The 19,756-nt window shown below is 66.2% G+C and overlaps 1 protein-coding gene across 6 annotated transcripts in view; it reads right to left on the bottom strand.

Annotated features, from left to right (window-relative positions):
- Positions 1 to 2,169: 2,169 nt before the first annotated feature.
- Positions 2,170 to 19,756, bottom strand: part of ADGRB2 (adhesion G protein-coupled receptor B2) — a 28,114-nt gene continuing 10,527 nt past the window's right edge. The window contains exons 3-32 of one of the 6 annotated variants that reach the window (XM_064635407.1): positions 18,391 to 18,474; positions 17,172 to 17,336; positions 15,913 to 16,077; positions 14,623 to 14,787; positions 13,729 to 13,893; positions 13,549 to 13,650; positions 13,140 to 13,246; positions 12,287 to 12,481; positions 12,127 to 12,195; positions 11,906 to 12,014; positions 11,686 to 11,832; positions 10,912 to 10,987; positions 10,737 to 10,839; positions 10,212 to 10,255; positions 8,802 to 8,928; positions 8,182 to 8,285; positions 7,804 to 7,906; positions 7,407 to 7,557; positions 7,101 to 7,170; positions 6,928 to 6,994; positions 6,729 to 6,814; positions 6,036 to 6,134; positions 5,102 to 5,273; positions 4,935 to 5,030; positions 4,727 to 4,766; positions 3,917 to 4,575; positions 3,580 to 3,615; positions 3,175 to 3,279; positions 2,968 to 3,021; positions 2,170 to 2,848 (exon numbers count right to left, since the gene is read on the bottom strand). In XM_064635407.1, the coding sequence (XP_064491477.1) occupies positions 2,654 to 2,848; positions 2,968 to 3,021; positions 3,175 to 3,279; positions 3,580 to 3,615; positions 3,917 to 4,575; positions 4,727 to 4,766; positions 4,935 to 5,030; positions 5,102 to 5,273; positions 6,036 to 6,134; positions 6,729 to 6,814; positions 6,928 to 6,994; positions 7,101 to 7,170; positions 7,407 to 7,557; positions 7,804 to 7,906; positions 8,182 to 8,285; positions 8,802 to 8,928; positions 10,212 to 10,255; positions 10,737 to 10,839; positions 10,912 to 10,987; positions 11,686 to 11,832; positions 11,906 to 12,014; positions 12,127 to 12,195; positions 12,287 to 12,481; positions 13,140 to 13,246; positions 13,549 to 13,650; positions 13,729 to 13,893; positions 14,623 to 14,787; positions 15,913 to 16,077; positions 17,172 to 17,336; positions 18,391 to 18,474 (3,860 nt within the window). In that variant the 3' untranslated portion in view covers positions 2,170 to 2,653. The remainder of the gene's footprint in view (positions 2,849 to 2,967; positions 3,022 to 3,174; positions 3,280 to 3,579; positions 3,616 to 3,916; positions 4,576 to 4,726; positions 4,767 to 4,934; positions 5,031 to 5,101; positions 5,274 to 6,035; positions 6,135 to 6,728; positions 6,815 to 6,927; positions 6,995 to 7,100; positions 7,171 to 7,406; positions 7,558 to 7,803; positions 7,907 to 8,181; positions 8,286 to 8,801; positions 8,929 to 10,211; positions 10,256 to 10,736; positions 10,840 to 10,911; positions 10,988 to 11,685; positions 11,833 to 11,905; positions 12,015 to 12,126; positions 12,196 to 12,286; positions 12,482 to 13,139; positions 13,247 to 13,548; positions 13,651 to 13,728; positions 13,894 to 14,622; positions 14,788 to 15,912; positions 16,078 to 17,171; positions 17,337 to 18,390; positions 18,475 to 19,756) is intronic. The other 5 variants (XM_064635408.1, XM_064635410.1, XM_064635409.1 and 2 more) reach the window with 5 other exon arrangements.

Here is a 19,756-nt window from a genome sequence, read left to right on the forward strand (position 1 = left end):
GGCTGCTTCCCTGGGTTGGTCGTCCCCAGCCCAGTGGCACGAAGGCACCTCAAAAGCCCCAAAAAGCACAGGGGGTGGCAGCAGCGTGGAAAACTGCTCCGTGCAGCTCCCGCTTCCCATGGCTGTTCCAGCGCACGGGATCGGCATCTCCAGAGGGAAAGAGGCTGGATCCCGCCTCCCCAGCACTCTGCGCCGGCATCCCTTGGAGCCGTGCCGAGCTGGGGGATGGAAGGCAGGATCCTGCAGCCCCTGCCCACCAGCCCAGCATGGAAAAAGCAGAGGCACGCTGCGCTTCCAAGAAACTGCCGCGCTGGCTGCCAAGAAACACGAGCCGGAGCAGAGCCCGACAATTTTCGGGCTGGAGACAATCTGCCTCCGACCCCGAGCGTCACGCGGCAGCCGCGGCGCTGGTGTTACCGTGGGGCTCCCCCGCTTCCCAGGCTGAGCTCAGCCCCCGAAAGGCCCCCCCAAATCCGGGGGCTGAGCGTTGGGGTGACGCCGGCCGGACCCCGGGTGGCTGCCGGCCCGGACAAGGCAGAGGAGGGAATTCCTGCGGTGAGGATTTCAGCGGTTCAGCATTAATTTCTGCACCAATCCAGCCGCACCCCCCTCCCCTTCCCAGTTCCAGTCAGGAAAGAAAGCGCCTGCGGGAATTCTTTCCAGCTTCTTCACAGGGCCGTTTGTTTCTGCGGCGCTAAAACTGCAGTTTTGCCTCTTTTGGAGGGATTTCCTTCCCAAAAAGTGAAGGGTGAAGCGCCAGAGAGCTCCTGTCCCACCCTGCCCCCGCGGCTGCACAGCCCCAGAGCTCCTTCTCCATCGTTTCCGCCCCCCAAACTGCACATTTTTGGCACTGGGGACACACAGCCTGGCTCAGATGGAAGCTGCAGACGGAAAATGGCTCCAGAGCTCTCCATCCTGCTCTGATTCCCCCCAGTATCCCCCATCAATGCCCAGACCCGCAGGACTGGGGGCTGTCCCCGTGTCCCCCGTGCTGGGACACACCACGAGCCTGTGCCTCTCTCCCGGCCTCTGTTCCCTCACCACATATGGCGTCTCCATGAGTAATAAGAGCTGCTAATTGCCAACAGATGCCCCAGGAAACCCTGACGCCGCCTCTTGCGGCTGTGTTTGGCTGGGAAGGAGAGGAGGGGAGCTGGAGCAGGCCCTGGATCCCCCAAAGCAGGGGGCGGGGGGATCCCAGAGCGTGGTGGCTCCCAGAAACCAGAGCGAGAGGATGTGGCTGCCATTAGTGGCAAACCAGAGGGAGAACAGCCCCACGAGGGAACAGTGCCCCTGACCCACGGCATCACCCTCACCCCACGCCCTCCACAGGGCTGGGAGCCACAGCTGAGCCCCAAAGCAGCCCCTGTCCGAGGGCCACATCCTGCCCCAGTGTCCCAGCACGGGTGGGACTGGGAGCAGCATCTCCTGGCCTGGCCACAGGGACACACCATCTGAACTGGGCACTGGCCACCAGCCCAAAGTGGGCAGCCTCCTTTGGCTGTGCCAAGCCTGTCCTCTTCGAAGCCCTCGGGAAGCTCAGGTGGCCTTTCCCAGACAGAAGCAACAGCCAAGACCAGGACCTGCTTCCCAATGTCACCGCAGCCACGCACCCCTCCCTGGCACCTTATGGCACACCACGGCAGCAGGGCCTCAGTGCCACAGCCCAGCCGAGCTGCCCGGGCACCTGATCCACTCCATGGATCGCTCAGCCCAAATCTCTAGTCCCTGATGTGCTGAGAGCCACAAGGCAGGGAAGTCCTCTCCTCCAGCACTGTTATCCCAACACAGCTCCTGCTCTGGAGCCTGGCATTCCTGACGCTCCTGCTGCCCCAGCACCCATCCCTGGAGACTCCTGCTCCGGATGCCAGGATGCTCCAGCAGTGCCAGGCAGCCCACCTGACGCGCCTCTGCACGGCCATTGCCTCCGAAGTTCCTAATTTGCTCACAGATTAATTACCGTGTAATTAAGTGCTCCCGGCTCCTGTGATAAGAGGCTCATTTGCACGGCAGTGCCTGGGCACGGGATCAGCCCTGGCTGGTGGGATCCTGCAGGCAGGGAGGGGGCCAGGGGGGTGCAGGCAGGCCGGGGGACCCCACGGGGCGACAGCCACTCCCTCCCCGGCCAGACCCCGACACGAAGCACGAGGCGACGGCCGCGGCCCCATGGCACCACAGAGAGTGAACTTTTATTTCCAACAACGACAGCACCTGCCCCGTGGGGTGGGGACGGTGGGGAGGGCTGGGAGGGGACGGCCCCGGGGAAACGGGGGGTCCTGGGGGAGGGTGGGGGGCGGCCGCTCGCGTGCACACGGTGCACGGCGTGAAGAAACATCCCGGTAGAAAAGAACGAAGGTCTGAAGGGCCTCGACGGCCGGTCCTGCCCCGGGGGGGTGCAGGCGTGATCGTGGGTGAGCACGGGGGGGTGCGCGGGTCCCCTCCGCACCCGCGTCCGGGGGGTGGCGGGAGGAGGAACCGCGCGAGGACGGGCGGGAGGCGGCTGCGCCGGGGGGAGCGCGGGCTCTGCCCGGGGGGGACACGGCTCCGGCCAGGCAGGGACCCCCCCGGCCGCCGAGGAGGACGGAGCAAACCCAGCGTTCTCGGCTCGTTGCAGCCCCGCGCGGGCCGGGGGCGGCGGCGATGGGCGCGGGGCTCACACCTCCGTCTGGAAGTCGCCGTCGGCCGCGTCCAGGCCGGCGCAGGGGCTCTCCCAGTCTGCCCGGCACAGCTCCAGCCGGTCCCGCTGGGCGCTGGGCAGGGCGCCCAGTGTCATCGCCTTGAACGTGCTCCATGGCTTGGGCGGCGCGGCCGGGGCCTGCGGCCGCTGCTCCTCGGGGCTGGTCACGTCCTGCGGGGCCAGGGGGAGCCGTGGGAAGCAGCTGGGGATGTGCACAGCCACCCGCTCCACCCTCTGGCCCTGTCCAGGATGGGGTGGGGTGACCCCCCAGAGGGGGCCCAGGCACTTACGTTGGCCGTGCTCTTCTCCCCGCCGCCCGACGAGACGCTCCACCGCTTTTCTCGCTGCGGAAAATCCCACAGAGCTCAGCTCCTGCATCATTCCTGGAGGGCCGGTCCCCCCCCACCCTCCCTGGGATGCCCCAGCCCATGCAAGAGGAGAAGGTGAAGGGTTGCAGAGGGGCAGACCAGGGCAGGACGGGACGCCCAGGACCTCACCTTGGAGGAGCCGGCAGACGGAGCCCGGTACCTGTCCAGCGTGTGGAACTTCTGGTTGAGCTCGTGGTAGAGCTCAGAGTGGCGCTTCCGTGTGTGCATCACCTTCTGCGGGGGGAGAGCAGAGCCTGCGGCCACCGGCACAGCCCTGCAGCCCTTGGCACAGCCCCCGTCCCTGTCCCTCTCCTGACACCCTGCCCTGCCTTCCCAGGGTGTCCTGGATGAGCAGGAGCCCACTCCACGCTCAGCACTGGTGTTTTAGTCGAGAGCCAACGCTCACTACTGCCTGGTATAAATCCCCTCTGAGCCTGGGTGCTGCCAGTGGGGCAAAGGGAGCGGGGACAAGGTGGTTCAGTCCCCTCTGATGGCACCTGACCCTGTGACCCCTGTTGCCATGGTGGGACTTACCTCAAAGTCCAGGTCAGAGTACCGCAACCTCTTCCTCTGGCAGGGGACAGGCAGGAGCAGGGAGAGGAGACGGAGAAGAAAAGGGAAAGGTCTTTGCAGGTCCAGGATGAGGGGGAGCAAGGTGGGGGGGCTCATGCCAGCCCCAAGCCATGACCGGCTTGGGGACACGACGCTCTCGGCCAAGGGGGACACGGAGCTCACCCACCGCACGACCCCGAGCCGAGGGTGGGATTCCGAGGGTGGGCACAGGGGTAACTCATGCACATGCACACGTGCTCCTGCACACGTGTCCCTCCCCACACACGTGCCCACGGGCCATGCCAGCCTCCCCGCTCACCTCCAGGGACCCCACTTTCATGGCAGAGCCGGGGACGGTGCGGGGCATGGTGCGGCTGCGCTCCGACAGCTCCGAGGCCAGGATCTGCCGCACGGTGGGGTGCTGCTTGAACTGGAGGCCGTAGGGAGCCTTCACCGTCCCGTAGGGCTGGTTCAAGTTCACGTTGACGTGGTCCACTGCCACGAAGCCAGGGTAGGTGTCACCTTCGGCCGCCGGGCGCCCCGTCCCGCCGGGCACCCCCTCGTCGGCGCCGGGACCGAGGGTCCCCTCATCCCGCGGGAAGGGCTTGAGGCTGCCGGTGCGGCGGGGCAGCATCATGTAGTCGCTCTCCCGGGGGGGTTCAGGGGCCCGGATCCAGCCGTATTCCAGGGGCCGCAGGCTGCTCTCCGTGCACAGGTAGACGGGACCCGGCGCGTCCAGGCTGAGCTGCTGTGCCGGCGGGTCGCCGAGCTCGCCCAAGCCCGCCACCACGTTGGGCGTCATCTTGGGGACCTGGACCAGGATGCTGGTGGGAGGGATGTTCCCTGGCAGGCTGGAGAAGCCCAGGCCACCCTCCGACGTGGTGTTGAGCTTGGGGTCTTCGTCCCCGTCCAGGGAGATGCGGGACAACGTGCCCGTGATGGTGGCAGGGTTGCAGGTGTTCACCTCCTTGAACAGCACTGTGGGCAGGGAGGGGGTCAGCATCAGCTCCGGGGGTCCCAGGGGAGGGTAAGGAGGCAGGAGTGACCCCCTGGCACATGCTGCCTGTCCCTCCCAGCTGTGGCACGGTGACATCCCTGTCCCCAGTGCAGGGTGCAGGGGAGACCTCACCTGTCTGACACGCCAGGTCAACGTCCTTTTCAAAATCTGTCTATAAAAATACAGAAAGAGGGGAAAGAGCGAGAGAGAGAGGAGAGAAAGAGAGGGAGAAAGAAGGGGAAATGAAGCACCTTGGCCAGCACAGGGAGCGGTGGGGCCTCAAGGGGTCCCTGCCCCAGCGGGGTGATGGCCCTGCCGGTGCCGGCACAGCCGCACTCACCAGGATCTGCACCTGCCCGTTTTTGCAGGAGTCAGGCGAGTTTTCATTCTCCTCGCTCCTGCACACCCCCATCTGACACTTCACCACGTCCTGGACCTGCAGGGACAGAGCCGGTCACGGCCCCGCGGCCAGGGCTGTCCCCCGGCACCCCTCCGGGGCCGCCCCACCTCTCGGCGCAGGAACCCGTGCACGGTGATGATGACGAAGCCCTGGACGGAGTTGAAGACGGCGAAGAGGACCTGGAAGAGGATGGAGCGCCGGTCGGTCATGGCGAGCACGGCCGACATCCAGGTCAGCGCCAGCAGAGGCAGGACCACGCAGGAGCTCCACAGCGATGCCCTGGGGCAGGGAGAGAGGGGCCGGGGTGAGCCCGCCGGGCTGGGCTGCCCCCTGACAGCCCCCACCAAGCATTGCCCCCCCTGCCCCGCAGCAGCCCCCTGAGCTTTGCCCCGCGCCCCACAAGCATGGCCGGGGCTGGCTGTGCCACCCAGCTGTCCCCTCTTCCTCGGTGTCCCTGAGCCAGCACCGGCTGGGTGCTCAGGGCACCGAGGGCTGAGGGGACCTGTGGGCTCCAGCCCCCCAGGCTGAGCCACTGGTATCACCACGTGTCCCTGTCCCTACACAGGCAGTGCAGCCACAGCGAGGGGGCTGGGGGTGAGTGGGGCCACCATCACTGTCCCACAGCCACCAGAAGAGCAGGAAGGGGATTTCTTTCTTATTCTGCAGGGCTGCCTCTAGTGCCACTAAACCCCCGGGAATGGGGACCAGGGTGGCAGCGGGCACATCCCAGCCAGCACCCCCGGGGGGGTTCACGTGCCAGGATGAGGGGTCGTGGGGACACTCCTGAGCCCGTGCCCCTCATGCCCTCCCCGCTCCCAAGGGAACAGGCCCCCCCCGTGCCCCGAGCCCGGCGATGACGTGACCTGCGGAAGCCATGCCATGCAGACGGGATGGGACACGCGCGCGCCCCGTGCCCGCGCCGCCCCGAGCGCACAGCCTGGCCCCGAAACCCACCAAACCCACCGCCCACCCCCGTGGGGTGCCCAGGCTGTGCTCGGGGTGGGGTGGGGGGGATGCGGCGGGCGCGTGGCGGGCACTAACATGGCACTGCTGGCGGTGGCGGAGGTCATGGCCGCGCTGGACACCACGCCGCACTTGGTGCATTTCAGCAGCAGGCTCCCGCACGGGGGGGGCTCCGAGCTGTGCCCACCACACACACCCCACCCCCGGCGCCCCCGCGGCCAGGACCGGGCCACGCGGGGGGGATGCAGGCGCGGGGAAGGCGGGGAGGGAGGTGGGGAGAGCAAGGCAGGATGGCGGGGATGGGGTCGGGGAGGGGTGGACGGATGGACGGATGGATGGATGGATGGACGGACACAGGCAAAAAGCGAATGGGAGAAGGAAAAGAGAAAGAGAGAGAGAGAGAGGGAGAGAGAGAGAGAGAGAGAGAGAGAGCGCCGGGTTAGTCGAGGGCGGCAGCAGTTGTTAATGATGAGGGGGTGGCCAAGCGGCAGGGGGTGGGGCGGGCAGGGAGGGGGGTCTGCAGGGTGCGGACCCCATTCCCAAAGGAAAGCGTGGGGGTGGCTGCCCCCAGCTGCCCCTCCAGCTGCCCCCAACAACAGGCTGCGGGCGCCCCGGGCTTGGCCCCCACCACCCACTGATGTGATGAAGTCTGCCCCGTCCTCAGCCCGCTGCCGGAGGACCCCCATGCCATGCCCCTGGTGCGGCAGGGCAGGGTGCAGGGTGAGGGGGCACAGGCCCCAGGGACACCCCCGTGGGGCACAGGGCACTTACCCAGCTCGCTGCTTTTTGGACTTATCTGAAATGCCGTCGCGGGACATGAGCTTGTTGAACACGATGATGCCAACCAGCATGTTCACCTTGGGCGAGAGCGGCGCGGGGTCAGGGCGGGCACGGAGCCCTCCACGAGCAGCCACACGCCCACCCAGGTGGGTTTTTGGGGGGGCTCCAAGAGGCTCGGGGGGCAGCTCACCAGCACGATGACGGCAGCGGGTCCCACGAAGGCATAGAGCAAACCGCCCTCCAGCGAGAGCCAGCAGCTGCAGGGGACCGTGGCGTGTCAGGGGACACCCCTGTGCCCACCCCTGTGCCCACCCCCTGCTCCCGGCATCGTGCCCAGCCCCGTGTGCCCCCGTCCCCACGTACTAGGTCGCCGTCCCGTAGCCTTTGGTCCGTGTGAAGCCGACGGAGACCGCGACCACGAGGGCTGGCAACCCTGGAAAAGGGACACGAGGCTGGAGCTGCAGGGGGTGACACTGCTGTCCCCCCCCAGCATCACCCCTGTGCCAGCCCCCGGGGATGGGGACAGCGATGGGGCCCTTCTGGCACTCCCTGTGGCCTGAGGGTGCCTCGCCAAGACTCCTGGGTCTGCTTTCCTCCCCTGTGCCTCAGCTTGGCACCTTGGGGGGGTACCAGGGTGGTGCCTCCCACCACCCCATCCCAGGCTCTTACCCCATCCCAAGCACAGGAAGCGCTTCCTGACCAGGCGTGTCCGGATCCGGCCGATCACCGCCAGGTAGGACTGCCAGGCCTCCGTCAGCACCCAGCAGAAGGACGAGAGGAAGAAGAAGTGGAGGAAGGCGGCTGTCATGGTGCACACGCCCTGTGGGGACACGGGGACATCAGGGGGACACGGCCACGTGCCCGGCACCGCGGCGGTTAAACCCCCACGCCCGGTGAGGTTTGTGTCAAAGCCACCAGCGCAGAGGATTTAATCCCAGGATCGAGTTAATCCAAATCCAATCTGCTGCTGGGAGCCAGCAGGGAGGAGGTGACCGGCCTTGGATCCCACGGCAGCCCCCGTGCCCACCTGGGGACCCCGGGAGGGTGGCAGGAGGGTGGCACCCACCTTGCTGAGCATCTGGGACTGGCCCACGAGGATGAGGATGTTGGAAGCCAGGATGGAGACGCAGAAGTTGAGCAGGATGATGGAGCGCTCAGACTTGATGAACCTGTGGCAGGACCAGCGTGGGGCCGGGGTGCCAGCCTGTCCCCTGTCCCTGTCCCCTGTCCCCGCCAATGGGTGGGTGGGTGCTGTTCTGGGGCAGGGACAGTGCCAGGCAGCCCGGGCACCTTCTCCCACCTGGGTTATTCCCTTCCCACCACGTTGCATTCAATCTCACCGATGCCGAGCCTTTGCTGGCGCTGTGCCCCCCCTGTGCTGCCCCCTCCCCACACGGCCTCGAGCCCCAGGTGCCCCCCAGGTCCCCAGGTGCCCCCGGGTCACCTCCAGAAGGCAGCGTAGATCACCAGCAGGGTCAGCAGGGCCATGCAGGACACGGCACAGCCGATCATCAGTGGCACCGACGGGGTGCCCGAGGGGTCCATGGCCTGGGGGGGAACCGGGGGGGGAGTGGCTGAGCCCAACCCACCCCCCTTCGGCTGCTCCCTACCCCCAGCTGTGCCCTCCATCCCCCCAGTGGGGACCCCTGGGTGCCAGAGGGGGTCGGTGACAGCGGTGGCACAGCCAAGGCGCCTTCCCGGGGACCCGCGCCCATCTCCATGCCGACGGGGGACGCGGGTGGAATAGCAATGGGGTGGGGGGATGCCAGGGGCTGGGGCTGCCCCTCCCCTGCTGGCTCTCAGCAGTGCTCTATCAAGCACGGCAGCCCCCTGCCCCCACAGACCCACCCTCAGGGTGCTGGAAGGTGCTGGGGGGTGCAGGGACCCTTCCCCTGGGCTGGTGGGAGACACCCCCCTACCCTCCAGCGCCCACCCCATCCTAGCAGGGTGCAGGAAATGCTCCTTGCCCATCCCCACCCTCCTTCAGGACCCCCACCTCAGCCAGGCCCCCCAGCCCGGGGATCACCCCCCATCCCCATCCCCTGTCCCCACCCTGTCCCCTACCAGGTCTCTGGGCAGCTGGGCGAGGATGGCGAAGGTGGCGAGCTGGCGGCACTGGCATTTGGTGTGTGCCGGGAGGGTCTCCAGGGTTTGGCAGCTCTCCGTGTCCCAGTTTCCCAAGCCAGCATCCCTGATTAATGGGGGAGAGCGAGGGAGAGCAATTTGAACTAATCAAACACACGCAGCCCCTCGTGTTAAACTCTCCTGAGTTAACCCCTTGCTGGCCCCTTCCTGGGGGGGGGCAGGTGAGGGGGGCACTGCCAGGGGATCCCCCCAGACCCCTGGAGGAGGGTGAAGCCATCCCTGCCCCGCTGCCCCCACCTGCCCTGGGCTGATCCTCCTGGGAGTGGTGCAACACAAAGGCTTGGGTTTTAATCATCCCACACAGGTCTGGGGGGGGGGGACAAACCATGGAGCGGGGCCAGGCCTGGGAGGAGGGGGGGTGGGGATGGAGGGGGTAGAGAGGGGCAGGCAGGGACAGCCCCAGGAGCTCCCTGGCACCCATGTCCCCTCCCAGGTGGGTGATGCTTCCCTCCCTCCATGGGGACCCCTCAGTCTATGAGGACCCCTCCCATCATGGGGATCCCTCCACCGTGGTGACCCCTCTGGTTATAGGGACCCTCCCTCCATGGGGACCCTCCCTCCATGGGGACGCTCTGGCCACAAGGACCCCTCCTGCCACGGTGATCCTTCCTGCTGTAGGGACCCCTCCTGCCACAGGGACCCCTCATGAGGGAGCAGGGAGGGGGTGCCCCACGGTGACACTGCCCACTGCACAGGGAGAGCAGCCACAGCTCCCAGCAGGGCAGGAAAACCAGGAACTGGGTCTGTGGGACAGCTGGGGACTATCCCCGGGGCCAGGCTGAGACCTGCCACACCCATCACAACCAATACCTCCCCACCAGCACGGGGGTACTGGAACCAGTGACCCCGAAACACAGAGCACCCGCGGGTACCTGGGCAGGGGGGCTGACACTGCCACCCCCACCCCTCCCGCAGCACTGACCCTCCCCCACCATGCCCTACTTTCCCTCGCTCCTGCCAGCGCTAACAAATCACATCTGGCAGGCTGGCACGGGCATTCCTGGGCTCCGGGGCCACATCGATCCCGTGGGAGCTCAACTCACCCGTGGCAGTGGTGCTTGGATGTGGGAAGGGACCTCCCCTGCTCCCCATCCCTATTCCCCAGCCCTGCTCCCTCTCCCTGCTCCCACTCCCTGCTCCCCATCCCTATTCCCCATCCCTGCTCCCACTCCCTGCTCCCATCCCTGCTCCCCATCCCTATTCCCCATCCCTGCTCCCTCTCCCTGCTCCCACTCCCTGCTCCCATCCCTGCTCCCCACCCCTCCCACCAGGCCCCTGGCCCAGCCCCACCACCCAGCCAGTGTCCCTGTCCCCCCGTCCCTCACTCACGTCCTCGAGTAGTCCCAGGTGACGCACTGCGGGTGGGACGTTCCCTGCGGACACAGGGACAGGTCAGCGCTTCACCCCCAGCCCACGAGGGGACGTGGCCCTTGGGGACCTGCCCAGGTGCCCCAGCACTGGCACATCCCCACCGTGGGCACGGAGACCAGTGTTGTGGCCGTGAGCTGGGAGCTGGTGGCCCCTGCCCGGCTCTCAGTGCCTGGCGGGACCCACGAGGGACCGGGAGGTGACACGGTGATGGGACAGGAGGGTGACACTCACACTGATGTCGTGGGAGGGGAAAGGGACACTCATGCTGGTGACGAAGGACACTCATGCTGGTGACGAAGGAGGGCTGACGATGAGGAAGGGTAACGCTCACATCGCTGATGGTGTGGGAGGGGGACACTCATGATGACGCCGTGGGACGGGTGACGTGGAGGGGACACTCACGTGGATGAAGAGGGACAGGGACACTCAGGTTGATGTGGAAAGGGGAACCCTTTTGTTGATGACATGGGAGGGGACACTCACGTTGATGATGTGGGAGAGCTCCACCAGCACGAGGGGCTCCGTGGGCCTGGTCGGCGGGCGCACCGTCACCGTCAGCACCTTGGAGGTGACGGCCAGGGGGGCCCTGCGGGGAGGGGGGACACGGGCTGTGACAGCTGGGGGGACAGCGGGGGACACAGCGGGCAGCCCCACTCACCTGGGGGGGGGCAGGATGAGCCCCAGCGTGCGGTACAGCACCGCCCCGATGACAAAGTGGGACGACTCGTCCGCTTCTGCAGAGAGAGGAACACGTGTGTGCTCAGCACCACATGTGTGTGCTCAGCACCACACGTGTGAGACAACACGCGTGTGAAGGAACACACGGCCCCCCAGCACACACGTGGCACGCACGGACACACCACCCACACGCTCACACACGTGGGCTCCCAGATGTGCTCATCCGTCCAGATGTGCTCTCACTCATGCACAGCCCCAGACATGCCAGCACACACGTGTTCACCTGCACACACGTGCACGCCACGCCTGGGTATGCACCCCACACCTGTGTCTGAATGTGTGCTGTGCCACAAATGCATAACACACGTGCACAGCACCAGATGTGCACTCCCATGTACATGTTCACACATATGTACACACATACAGGCTCCCAGATGTGCACGTTCACACGTGTGAGCATTCCCAGATGGGCACTCCCACGTGCAGGCTCACACGTGTACACACACATGCACACTCCCAGATGTGCATGTTCACACCTGTGCCCACTCCCAGATGTGCACGTTCACACACATGTGCAGGCTCACACATATTCACACACGTGCCCTGTCCCAGGTGTGCACGCTCACACACACGTGCACGGCACCAGATGTGCACTCCCACATGTGTGTTCACACCCGTGCCCGCTCCCACCCAGCCCCAGGCTCAGCCCCCTGCACACACGTTAACACACGTGCACACACGTGTGCCCTCTCACCGGCAGAGGCGAGGCTCAGCACCTCCCTGGGGATGAAGAGCTTGTCCTCGGAGCTGCGGGCCCAATCCTTCATGCCCCGCCGCCCCTTCATGGGGAAGTTGATGTCGCTGGACACGGCAGAGACGGGCTCCCGCTGGATGCTGGTCACTGCCGGGGCACAGCGGGGTCACCACGGGCTCCCCGCAGCCCCCCGGGACCCCGCGCCCACCCCGCCGCTCACCCAGGTTGTCCGTGACAATGAGGGAGCTCTGGAAAGCCTTCAGCGCGTCCCCGACCAGGTGGATGAAGTCCTCCACCACCTTCATCAGGTGCACAGAGCCAGGAGAGACCTGCGGGAGGTGGAACAGCTCCAGAGCTGCCGGGGTGGTGGGGACATCCCGGCTGTGGGGACATCCCGGCAGTGGGGACATCCCAGCTGTGCCCGCCCCCCGTGCCACTCACCTGCTGGGCATCCTCCCACTTGTCCCGGTTCTCGGCGTCCACCATGTAGCTCACCACCTGGAAGAAGCGCTGCGGGGACGGGGCTCAGCGGGGCTGGGCTGCGGGGACCGAGCGCCGCCGCCTCCCCGGCGCGTCCCCTCGCTGTCCCCCCGCCCGCTACCTGCACGTCCTCGGAGGACGGGGTGTAGGTGGCCCTCTTGAAGGTGTCGGTGACGTTGCGCAGGATCTCCACGGAGAAGAGCAGGTCCCCGCTGTAGTAGGTCTTGCGGGCCATGAGCTCCAGGAGGCTCCGCACCACCTGCGACATCCCCTCCCCTGCCAGCACCCGCTGCCCCTTGGCCAGGTGCTCCCGCAGCTTGGGCGGGGTGGGGACACCTGTGTCACTCACCCCAGCAGCGCTCTGTGTCCCCAGGACCCTCCTCATGCCCAAAGCCCAGGCAGTGGGGACACTGATAATTGCACTGACTGGGGCAGCAGCGGGACATGGGGGTCTGGGGGGTTCCACGGGGGTCTGGGGCCATTATAGGGGCCTGGGGGTGGCCTTCCCATCCCAAAAGCCGTTTCCCAAGGACATGAGAGCGTAACTTGGATGGTGGTCCCTGTTCCAGCTCTAGGGTTGGAGCCCTATTCCAAGCCCACGGGGGTCTGGGAGTGTTCACAGGGGTGTGAGGGATCCACAGGAGTCTGGGGGCATCCTTCTCATCCAAAGAGCCATTTTCTAAGGACATGGGAACACAGCTCAGACCAGGGTGTCCCCCCCAGCTCCAGGACAGGGTTCCTATTCCCAACCCATGGTGGTCTGGGGGATTCCACAGGGGTCTGGGGGGCCCTTCCCCTCCCGAGAGCCATTTCCCAAGGACACAGGAGAGAGACCCGCCCCAGCCCCTGCCTCAGTTTCCCCACACAGTGCCCAGCTGTTGAAAGGAGGCAGCTGCTGGGATGCCAGGGATGGGGCAGAGCCCCGGGAACAGGGAGGGGAGGGCAGAGGGGTCCGTGCCAGAGCGGGCACCTACTGAGAGATGCAAGTATCGGTACTCATGGGAGATGCAGCGGGCGAAGCTGGGCACACCCCAGTAGGCCACCCCGTGGGGGCTCAGCAGGCACCGGCGGCTGGCAGTCCCTGCACGGGAGATTTGGGGTTGGGGCTGGCATGGGAACCACCTTCCTGGCACCCCCTGTCCTGCTCCAGGGCCAGGGGGGCTTGGGAGAGCTCAACCCTAATGCCACCTACCACCTCTGGGGTTTGGGGGTGCTCAAACCCGATGTCAGCTCCCACACCCTGCCCTTCTCCAGGCTGGGGGGGTTTGGGGATGCTGGACCCCAAACCACCTGCTCTGCTCCAGGTGGCTCGACCCCAATGCCACCCCCCACCTCCCTCCCTGCACCAGCGTGGGAGTGTCTGGGGGCACACCCCCCCCTCACCTGTGGCATCGGGGGGGCATTTGTTGTAGATGATCTCCCCGGCAGCCGTTTTCTTCCAGGTCATCAGCATGACGTACTCGTCCTTGCACATCTCGTGGTAGGCTGGGCATTGAAGGGGGGGGGGTCAGGAGCAGCCCAGACATGGGGGTGATGGGCACTGGGGTGTGGGGTACCCCATACCTGGGCACTTCTTCTCATTGCAGGGCTTCACCTCCTCGCCGGTGCCCTCGCAGGGGTAGCCCTGCACGCCCGTGCCCTCGCACATGCGGAAGCGGCGCTGCCAGCCGGTGTCACAGGTCTTGGAGCAGAGGCTCCAGTGGTTCCAGGGACCCCACTTGCTGTCTGCTGTGGGGATGGGGGCACTGTGGGACACCCAGCTCTGCACGGCGAGCGGCACCCGCGGGGACGGGGACAGGGCACCTCCGACGCTGCCGCACGCACCATGGATCGAAACCCCACAGGGTATGAAATCCATGGATCAGCGATTTAAGTCTCTTTCAGACAAGACTGGCATCCTGGTGCAGATGCCCACCGTTCCCTGCCGGCATCCACGGGCACCCGTGGCGTGCCCACCTCCCTTCGCGCCTGCCACCGATGCCACCCCCCCTCCCACGAGACAAGGAGGGGTTCAAAGGACTGTACGAGGACCCTGTGGTCCATCCTTCGGCCTGCCTGCCCCCCTGCCCCACCCCTAGAGCCGTCCCCAGCCCCACCAGCCGCCCCGTGTGCACACGCCAGAGCTCACATGTGCTTGTCCGCCCAAAGCACGGCAGGACCCGCGGCCACCCGGCACCGACGGGTCCCCCGGCGCAACCAGGGGACAAACCCTCAGCCGAGGCGTGCCCGGTGGGAGCGACCAGCACAACAGGGGGGGCGGCTGCTGCTCCCTGGCATCGCCCCTTGGCTCCTGCTCCCCCGCAGCGGAGGGGGCTGGCGGCACCCTCGTGTCACCGGCGGTGACACCGCAGGGCGGGACGGCCGGGCCGCGCGCTGGGTGCCGAACGCGCCGTGCCCCGGACGCGCCGTGCCGGCGTGGCCATCCCCCCGCTCCCCCCTCAGCGCGCGGGGCCTTACTGGGACAGGTGGGGTTGGAGCACTCCCGGGCGTCGGCGTGGGCCCCCCGGCACTCGGCCCAGCCGTGGGCCGAGACGCTGCACTTGCGCGTGCGCTGCTGGGTGCCGTTGGCGCAGGTGACGGAGCAGCGGCTCCAGGCGCCCCATTCCAGCCACTGCCCTTCCACTGCGGGGACAAGGAGGGCGGCGGCGTCAGCTCCCACTGGCCGGCGGCCACCGGGATGCACACCGGGATCTCCGTGCAACGGGTCCAACCTACGGATGTGCCGGCTCGCCCCAAGCCGAGCTCAGCCGGCGCTGAATCCTGCCCCACGCTGGGGGACTGTCACTGGGGCTGAACCCCCAGGCTGGCTTCACCACCACGGCCACGCTCACACCGGGGAGCCTGGCACTGCTCCCACCTAACACAGCACCCCTGGCATCACTCCTGCCAGACCCAGCAGCCCCAGCGTCACTCCTGCCAAACCCAGCATTCCTGGCATCGCTCTCCACCAAACCCAGCATTCCTGGCATCGCTCTCCACCAAACCCAGCATTCCTGGCACCGCTCTCCACCAAACCCAGCATCCCTGGCATTGTTCCCTGCCAAGCCCATGAACACCAGCAGTATCTCCATGGGGCTGCTGTGGCTAAAGCCACGAGCCATGTATGGCATGACCCCGATGGAGCTGTTGCAGAGGAGATGCCCCTTGCACTCCCCCTCAGCTCCCGCGCTCCTTCCTGCTCCGAACTACCTGCTGGCCTCCCTGCACCACACGTGGGGTCCCCACGGGGATGCTGGCCCTGACGTGGCACCCCTGACCATCACCACACAAACCCCATGGCCACCAACACGGCCACTCCTGGCACACGGGAGGAAGGGGTGGGTGGTGTTACCACTCACGCACAAACAGACCCCGCAGCCAACCCCCTTCGCCGTTTCCCAGTGCCCCAAAAATGTCCCTGTGCCGCCACGGTGCCAGTGCTGTGCCACTCACAGCAGATAGGCAGGGAAGGAGCCGGCTCCTCCACGGCCCCCAGGCTGGACCCCTGCCCGTGCCAGGGGCTTGAGACCCTGGTACAGCTGACGGTGCCATCTCTCCCCCCGGATTTCCAGCAGGGACAGGAGGGTGCATCCCCTGCCACAGCATCCCTGAGCCCCTGGGCTGTCCCAGCTCCCCACGGCGGTGCCACCCATCCCTCGCAGCACCGCAGCCCCATGCCGGGAGCGCAGCCCTGGCGCTCGGCCGGTGCCATGTCCTGGCATTCCCAGTGGGAAGAAGGAGCTTGGGGAGAGGGAGGGAGGTACTGACCCGGGCAGATCGCGATATAGCAGGGCTTGGCCTGCAGCTCGGGGCCCTCGCAGGCCTTCCCTCCGCGCCGCCAGGCCACGCACGGCCGCGTCCTGGTCCTGGCCCCTCGCCCGCAGGTCACCGAGCACAGGCTCCACGGGGACCACTCCTGCCACGCACTGGGAACTGCAACACAGCACAGCACCACCTCTGCCGGGCTCCAGCCTCCCCCTCTGCCTCCTGCCACAGAGGGGTCCTGGCCATGGCAGACCCCTCGTGCCCCGTGGTGCAGTCGGGCACGGTCCCTGGCACCGCCTCTCCTGTCATCACCTCAAGTCCCTGAGCTGGCAGCGGTGCTGCTGCCACTCCCTGTCCTGCTCCAGCTTCCTTTCCAGGGTCCTGGCACCAGCAGCACACGTCCCCCCTGCCCACGCACAGCCCGGCTCACCCCAAACCACGTTCAACACACCGAGCACGACCTGCCCCTTGCACCTACGGGAGCTGAGCAGACCCGGGAAAGGAGCAGGGACCAGTGTGGCACAGGAGCATCCTAAAGGATGCTCTTCCGTGACTTCTGATGCCGGGACAGGGCTGCACTCCCTGGGATGGAGGGGAACTGGGCACTGGGTGTGTTGGGGATGCAGATCTCTTGAAACATCCCAGGTTTGGTCAGGGCAGTCTGGCTGCCGCTGCCACTGCGGCGCCCTGAGATCCCTCAGGTTCCCAACATCCCACACGAGACGCACAGACACCACCACGGACCAACATGAGACCCTCAGCGTCCTGCCTGTGACCTGCCTCGATGCACGGAGCAGCTCAGCCCCCTCCTGCCCCACGCAAATGGGGACCCCCCAGCAGACCAGGCCAGACCTCGAGTCCCCCAGGCGCAGGCTCCAGCCTTTCCTTTCTCCCCAGCACAAAACCTCGGGGACATCCAGGGGAAAGCCCTGAGTTAGCCAGGAGGGAGGGCAGAGAGAGGCCACCAGCCAACCTGCTCCAAAGGCAAATCCACGGCAGCAGCACCAGTGACAAGGCACAAGGGTGCAGGGCACCCATTCCAGACGCCTCCCAAGAGCAGGCAGGAAGGCTGGAGGATGGAGGGACGCCAGCAGAGCTCCGAGCAGCCCAGCACGGGGTGGGCGCCGCGACCGCGCCGAGCCGCCCTCCTCACCCACCCCACACCTCCGAGAGCCCCGGAGACGCTCCAGCAACACAACATCCCCTCTGGGCACCCCGAGGCGGCGGCGGAGCCCCCCCGGTGCCCGCCGTGCCCCCCGTACCTGGGCAGGTGGCGGTGTTGTTGCAGGCGCGCGTCTCCCGGAGCAGCCCGGAGCACAGCGTCCCGTACGGGGAGGACACGCAGGAGCGCGTCCGCACCTGGGAGCCCTGCCCGCACGTCAGAGAGCACACGCTCCACTGAGACCACTCCTCCGCCGCCGGGTCCCCTGCGGGAGGGAGACAGGAAGACTGAGAACCCCCCGGGGGGGGCACGGGGAAGGAGGTTGGGCAGCGCTGGGGAGCGCAGGGATAAGGAGGAGGTGCTGTGGGTGACAGGGGTGACACTGAGGATGTCAGCGGGGTGAAGGAGCCCGCCCTGCCCTCTGGGCACAGCACCAGCTGCGCCTGCAGATGGGACTGGGGCGTGGGATCACACCCTGTGTGAGGGAGAGCATCCACCCCAGGTGGTGCAGGCAGGGCGGGCAGGGCAGGCAGCACAGGCAGCGCTGGCAGTGCAGACAGCAAGGGCAGGGCTGGCAACGTGGGCAGCACAGGCAGCGCAGGCAGGGCAGGCAGAGTGGGCAGCCCGCCACGGCTCCCCCTCCCCACCCCATCACACATTGACATTTACAACAACCAGCTCTTATTAAGGTTGATGATGTCTCTGAGGCTCTTGGACAGGCCAACAGCAGAGCCCATCCGTTTAAATTAAACAGGGATATATGGAGGAGGGCTCCAAAGGGGACCATTTGTCCTGCAGACAGGCAGGACGCAGGCTCCGTGTCGCCCACGGTGGTGACAACGTGCTGTGGCTGCTCTGTGTCACACGGGGACCCCAAGCCTGGACTGAGTCACCACTGGGGTCAACCCATGCTCTGCCCAGGAGCTCCCAGGGGGGGCAGGACCCCCGTGAGCACCCAGAAGGAGATCTGCATGCCAGGCACACGGAGCAGAGCCGGGGCCCATCCATCTCCCCACTCACCTCCGGGCCCTCTGACCATAAATCAGGGGGGCTGAGGAGGGGGGAGCAGCACACTCAAACCACCCAGATGGATTTGCCAAATAAACACATTTGAACGAAACAATTAATGGATTTTTGTTTGCTTTACAACCCTCAGAGGAAGGTGCAAAGGGAAAAAATTTATAAATGGAGCAAATTAAGTCAGTCCGTGGGCAGGAAGTTAAAGGGAGCTGCTCCATCTCCATCACCCCTGCCCGGGCACCTGAGCCCAGTGTCACCAGTGCCCCCTGCCCGTCCCCACGCTGGGGCAGTGCTGGTACCTGTCTGGGCCATGTAGACACCTGGTTCATCTGCTGACCGTGGCCACTGGGTCTTCACCTTCTGGTTCTCCTCGACCGCATTGCCTGGAAGAGGGAAGTGCTCCAGTGAGAGTGGGCAGGGGACAGGGATGGGGACAGGCCACTCCGGGTCAAGGGACACTGCAGGAGGACACAGGGACGCCTGGCCCCACGCTGAGCACTGCATGGCATCCCTGAGGGCAAGAGATGGTTGAGCACAGCTGAGCACGTTCACAGAACCCCCAAGCACGTGTCACGGCTCCCCCAGAAGCGTCACCCCCGTCGCAGGGGCTGCAGCTGGAGCACAGCCCCGAGTGGCACAGCCCTGGTGCAGTCGGGGTGCCTGTACCCCCGCCGTGCCAGGCAGAGGTGCTCTCCCATCCCCACTTATCAGCTTGCTGCAGTGAGGTGGCACAAATTTATGGCTCGGCTCACCAAAAATAACAAGTGATCCATCAAGAGCACTTGGCGTGAAATTAACTGGCATGTGGAGGGCTCGGCGGGGGACGCGGCTGCAGGCACAGGGGGACGCCTTCCCTGGCCTCCCCCACAGCCCCCAGGCCACCTCCTGTCCTCCAGCGGGGTCCCTTGTCCCCAAACCCGGGTGCAGGATGCTGGTGAGTTCCCACAGATTCACTCCAGGCACGGCACAGCCGCTGCTGCCAGCGGATGTGCTGTGGGATACAGCAGGGGATCCCCTGGGCACCATCGATGATACGACCCCCAAAAACACCCCGCTGCTGTGACAGGCAGGAGAGCAGCCAGGTATGGCACAAGTGCCTCACTGAGCTGCCTGGCACTGCCAGCCAAGCGTGGCAACGTCCCCAGGGGATAGAGAGGAGGTGACATGGGGACACTTGGCACTGGCAGGGAGCCCCCAGCCATACTCCAGGCACAAGGGTGGAACACAGGACGGGGACAGCCCAGCCCCAGCAGGGAGCACAGGCTACTGTGACACTGATTGTGCTGTAAAAACAGACCCAAATTTACCGAGTGTTGCCTTAACCAATGGTAACCCTGCGAGGCTCCTCACCGGCACCACCAGCACAGCCAGGGACACTCGGATCCTCCCTGGGGACATCCTGCCCTGTGGCTTGGGGTTCCCAATGGCATGAGAGACACAGGGAGACCTGGAGAGGCTGAGGGGATGCCCAGGGGGGTCTGTCTGAGCTCCCCATGGGGCCGCCCACCCCCAGGAGCGACACGGCAGAATTACACCCGGCACGGCGAGCGCCCCAGGAGAACCATAAATCCCGAGGATATACGAGAGCGTTCTCCCTGGCTGTGTTCAACAGAGACACCAAATTCAATTTCCTTCAGAGAGCACTAAATCCTCGGCTGTCACCGC

This window comes from Pseudopipra pipra, chromosome 24 (genome assembly GCF_036250125.1).
Source record: "Pseudopipra pipra isolate bDixPip1 chromosome 24, bDixPip1.hap1, whole genome shotgun sequence".
Lineage (NCBI taxonomy): Eukaryota > Metazoa > Chordata > Aves > Passeriformes > Pipridae > Pseudopipra > Pseudopipra pipra.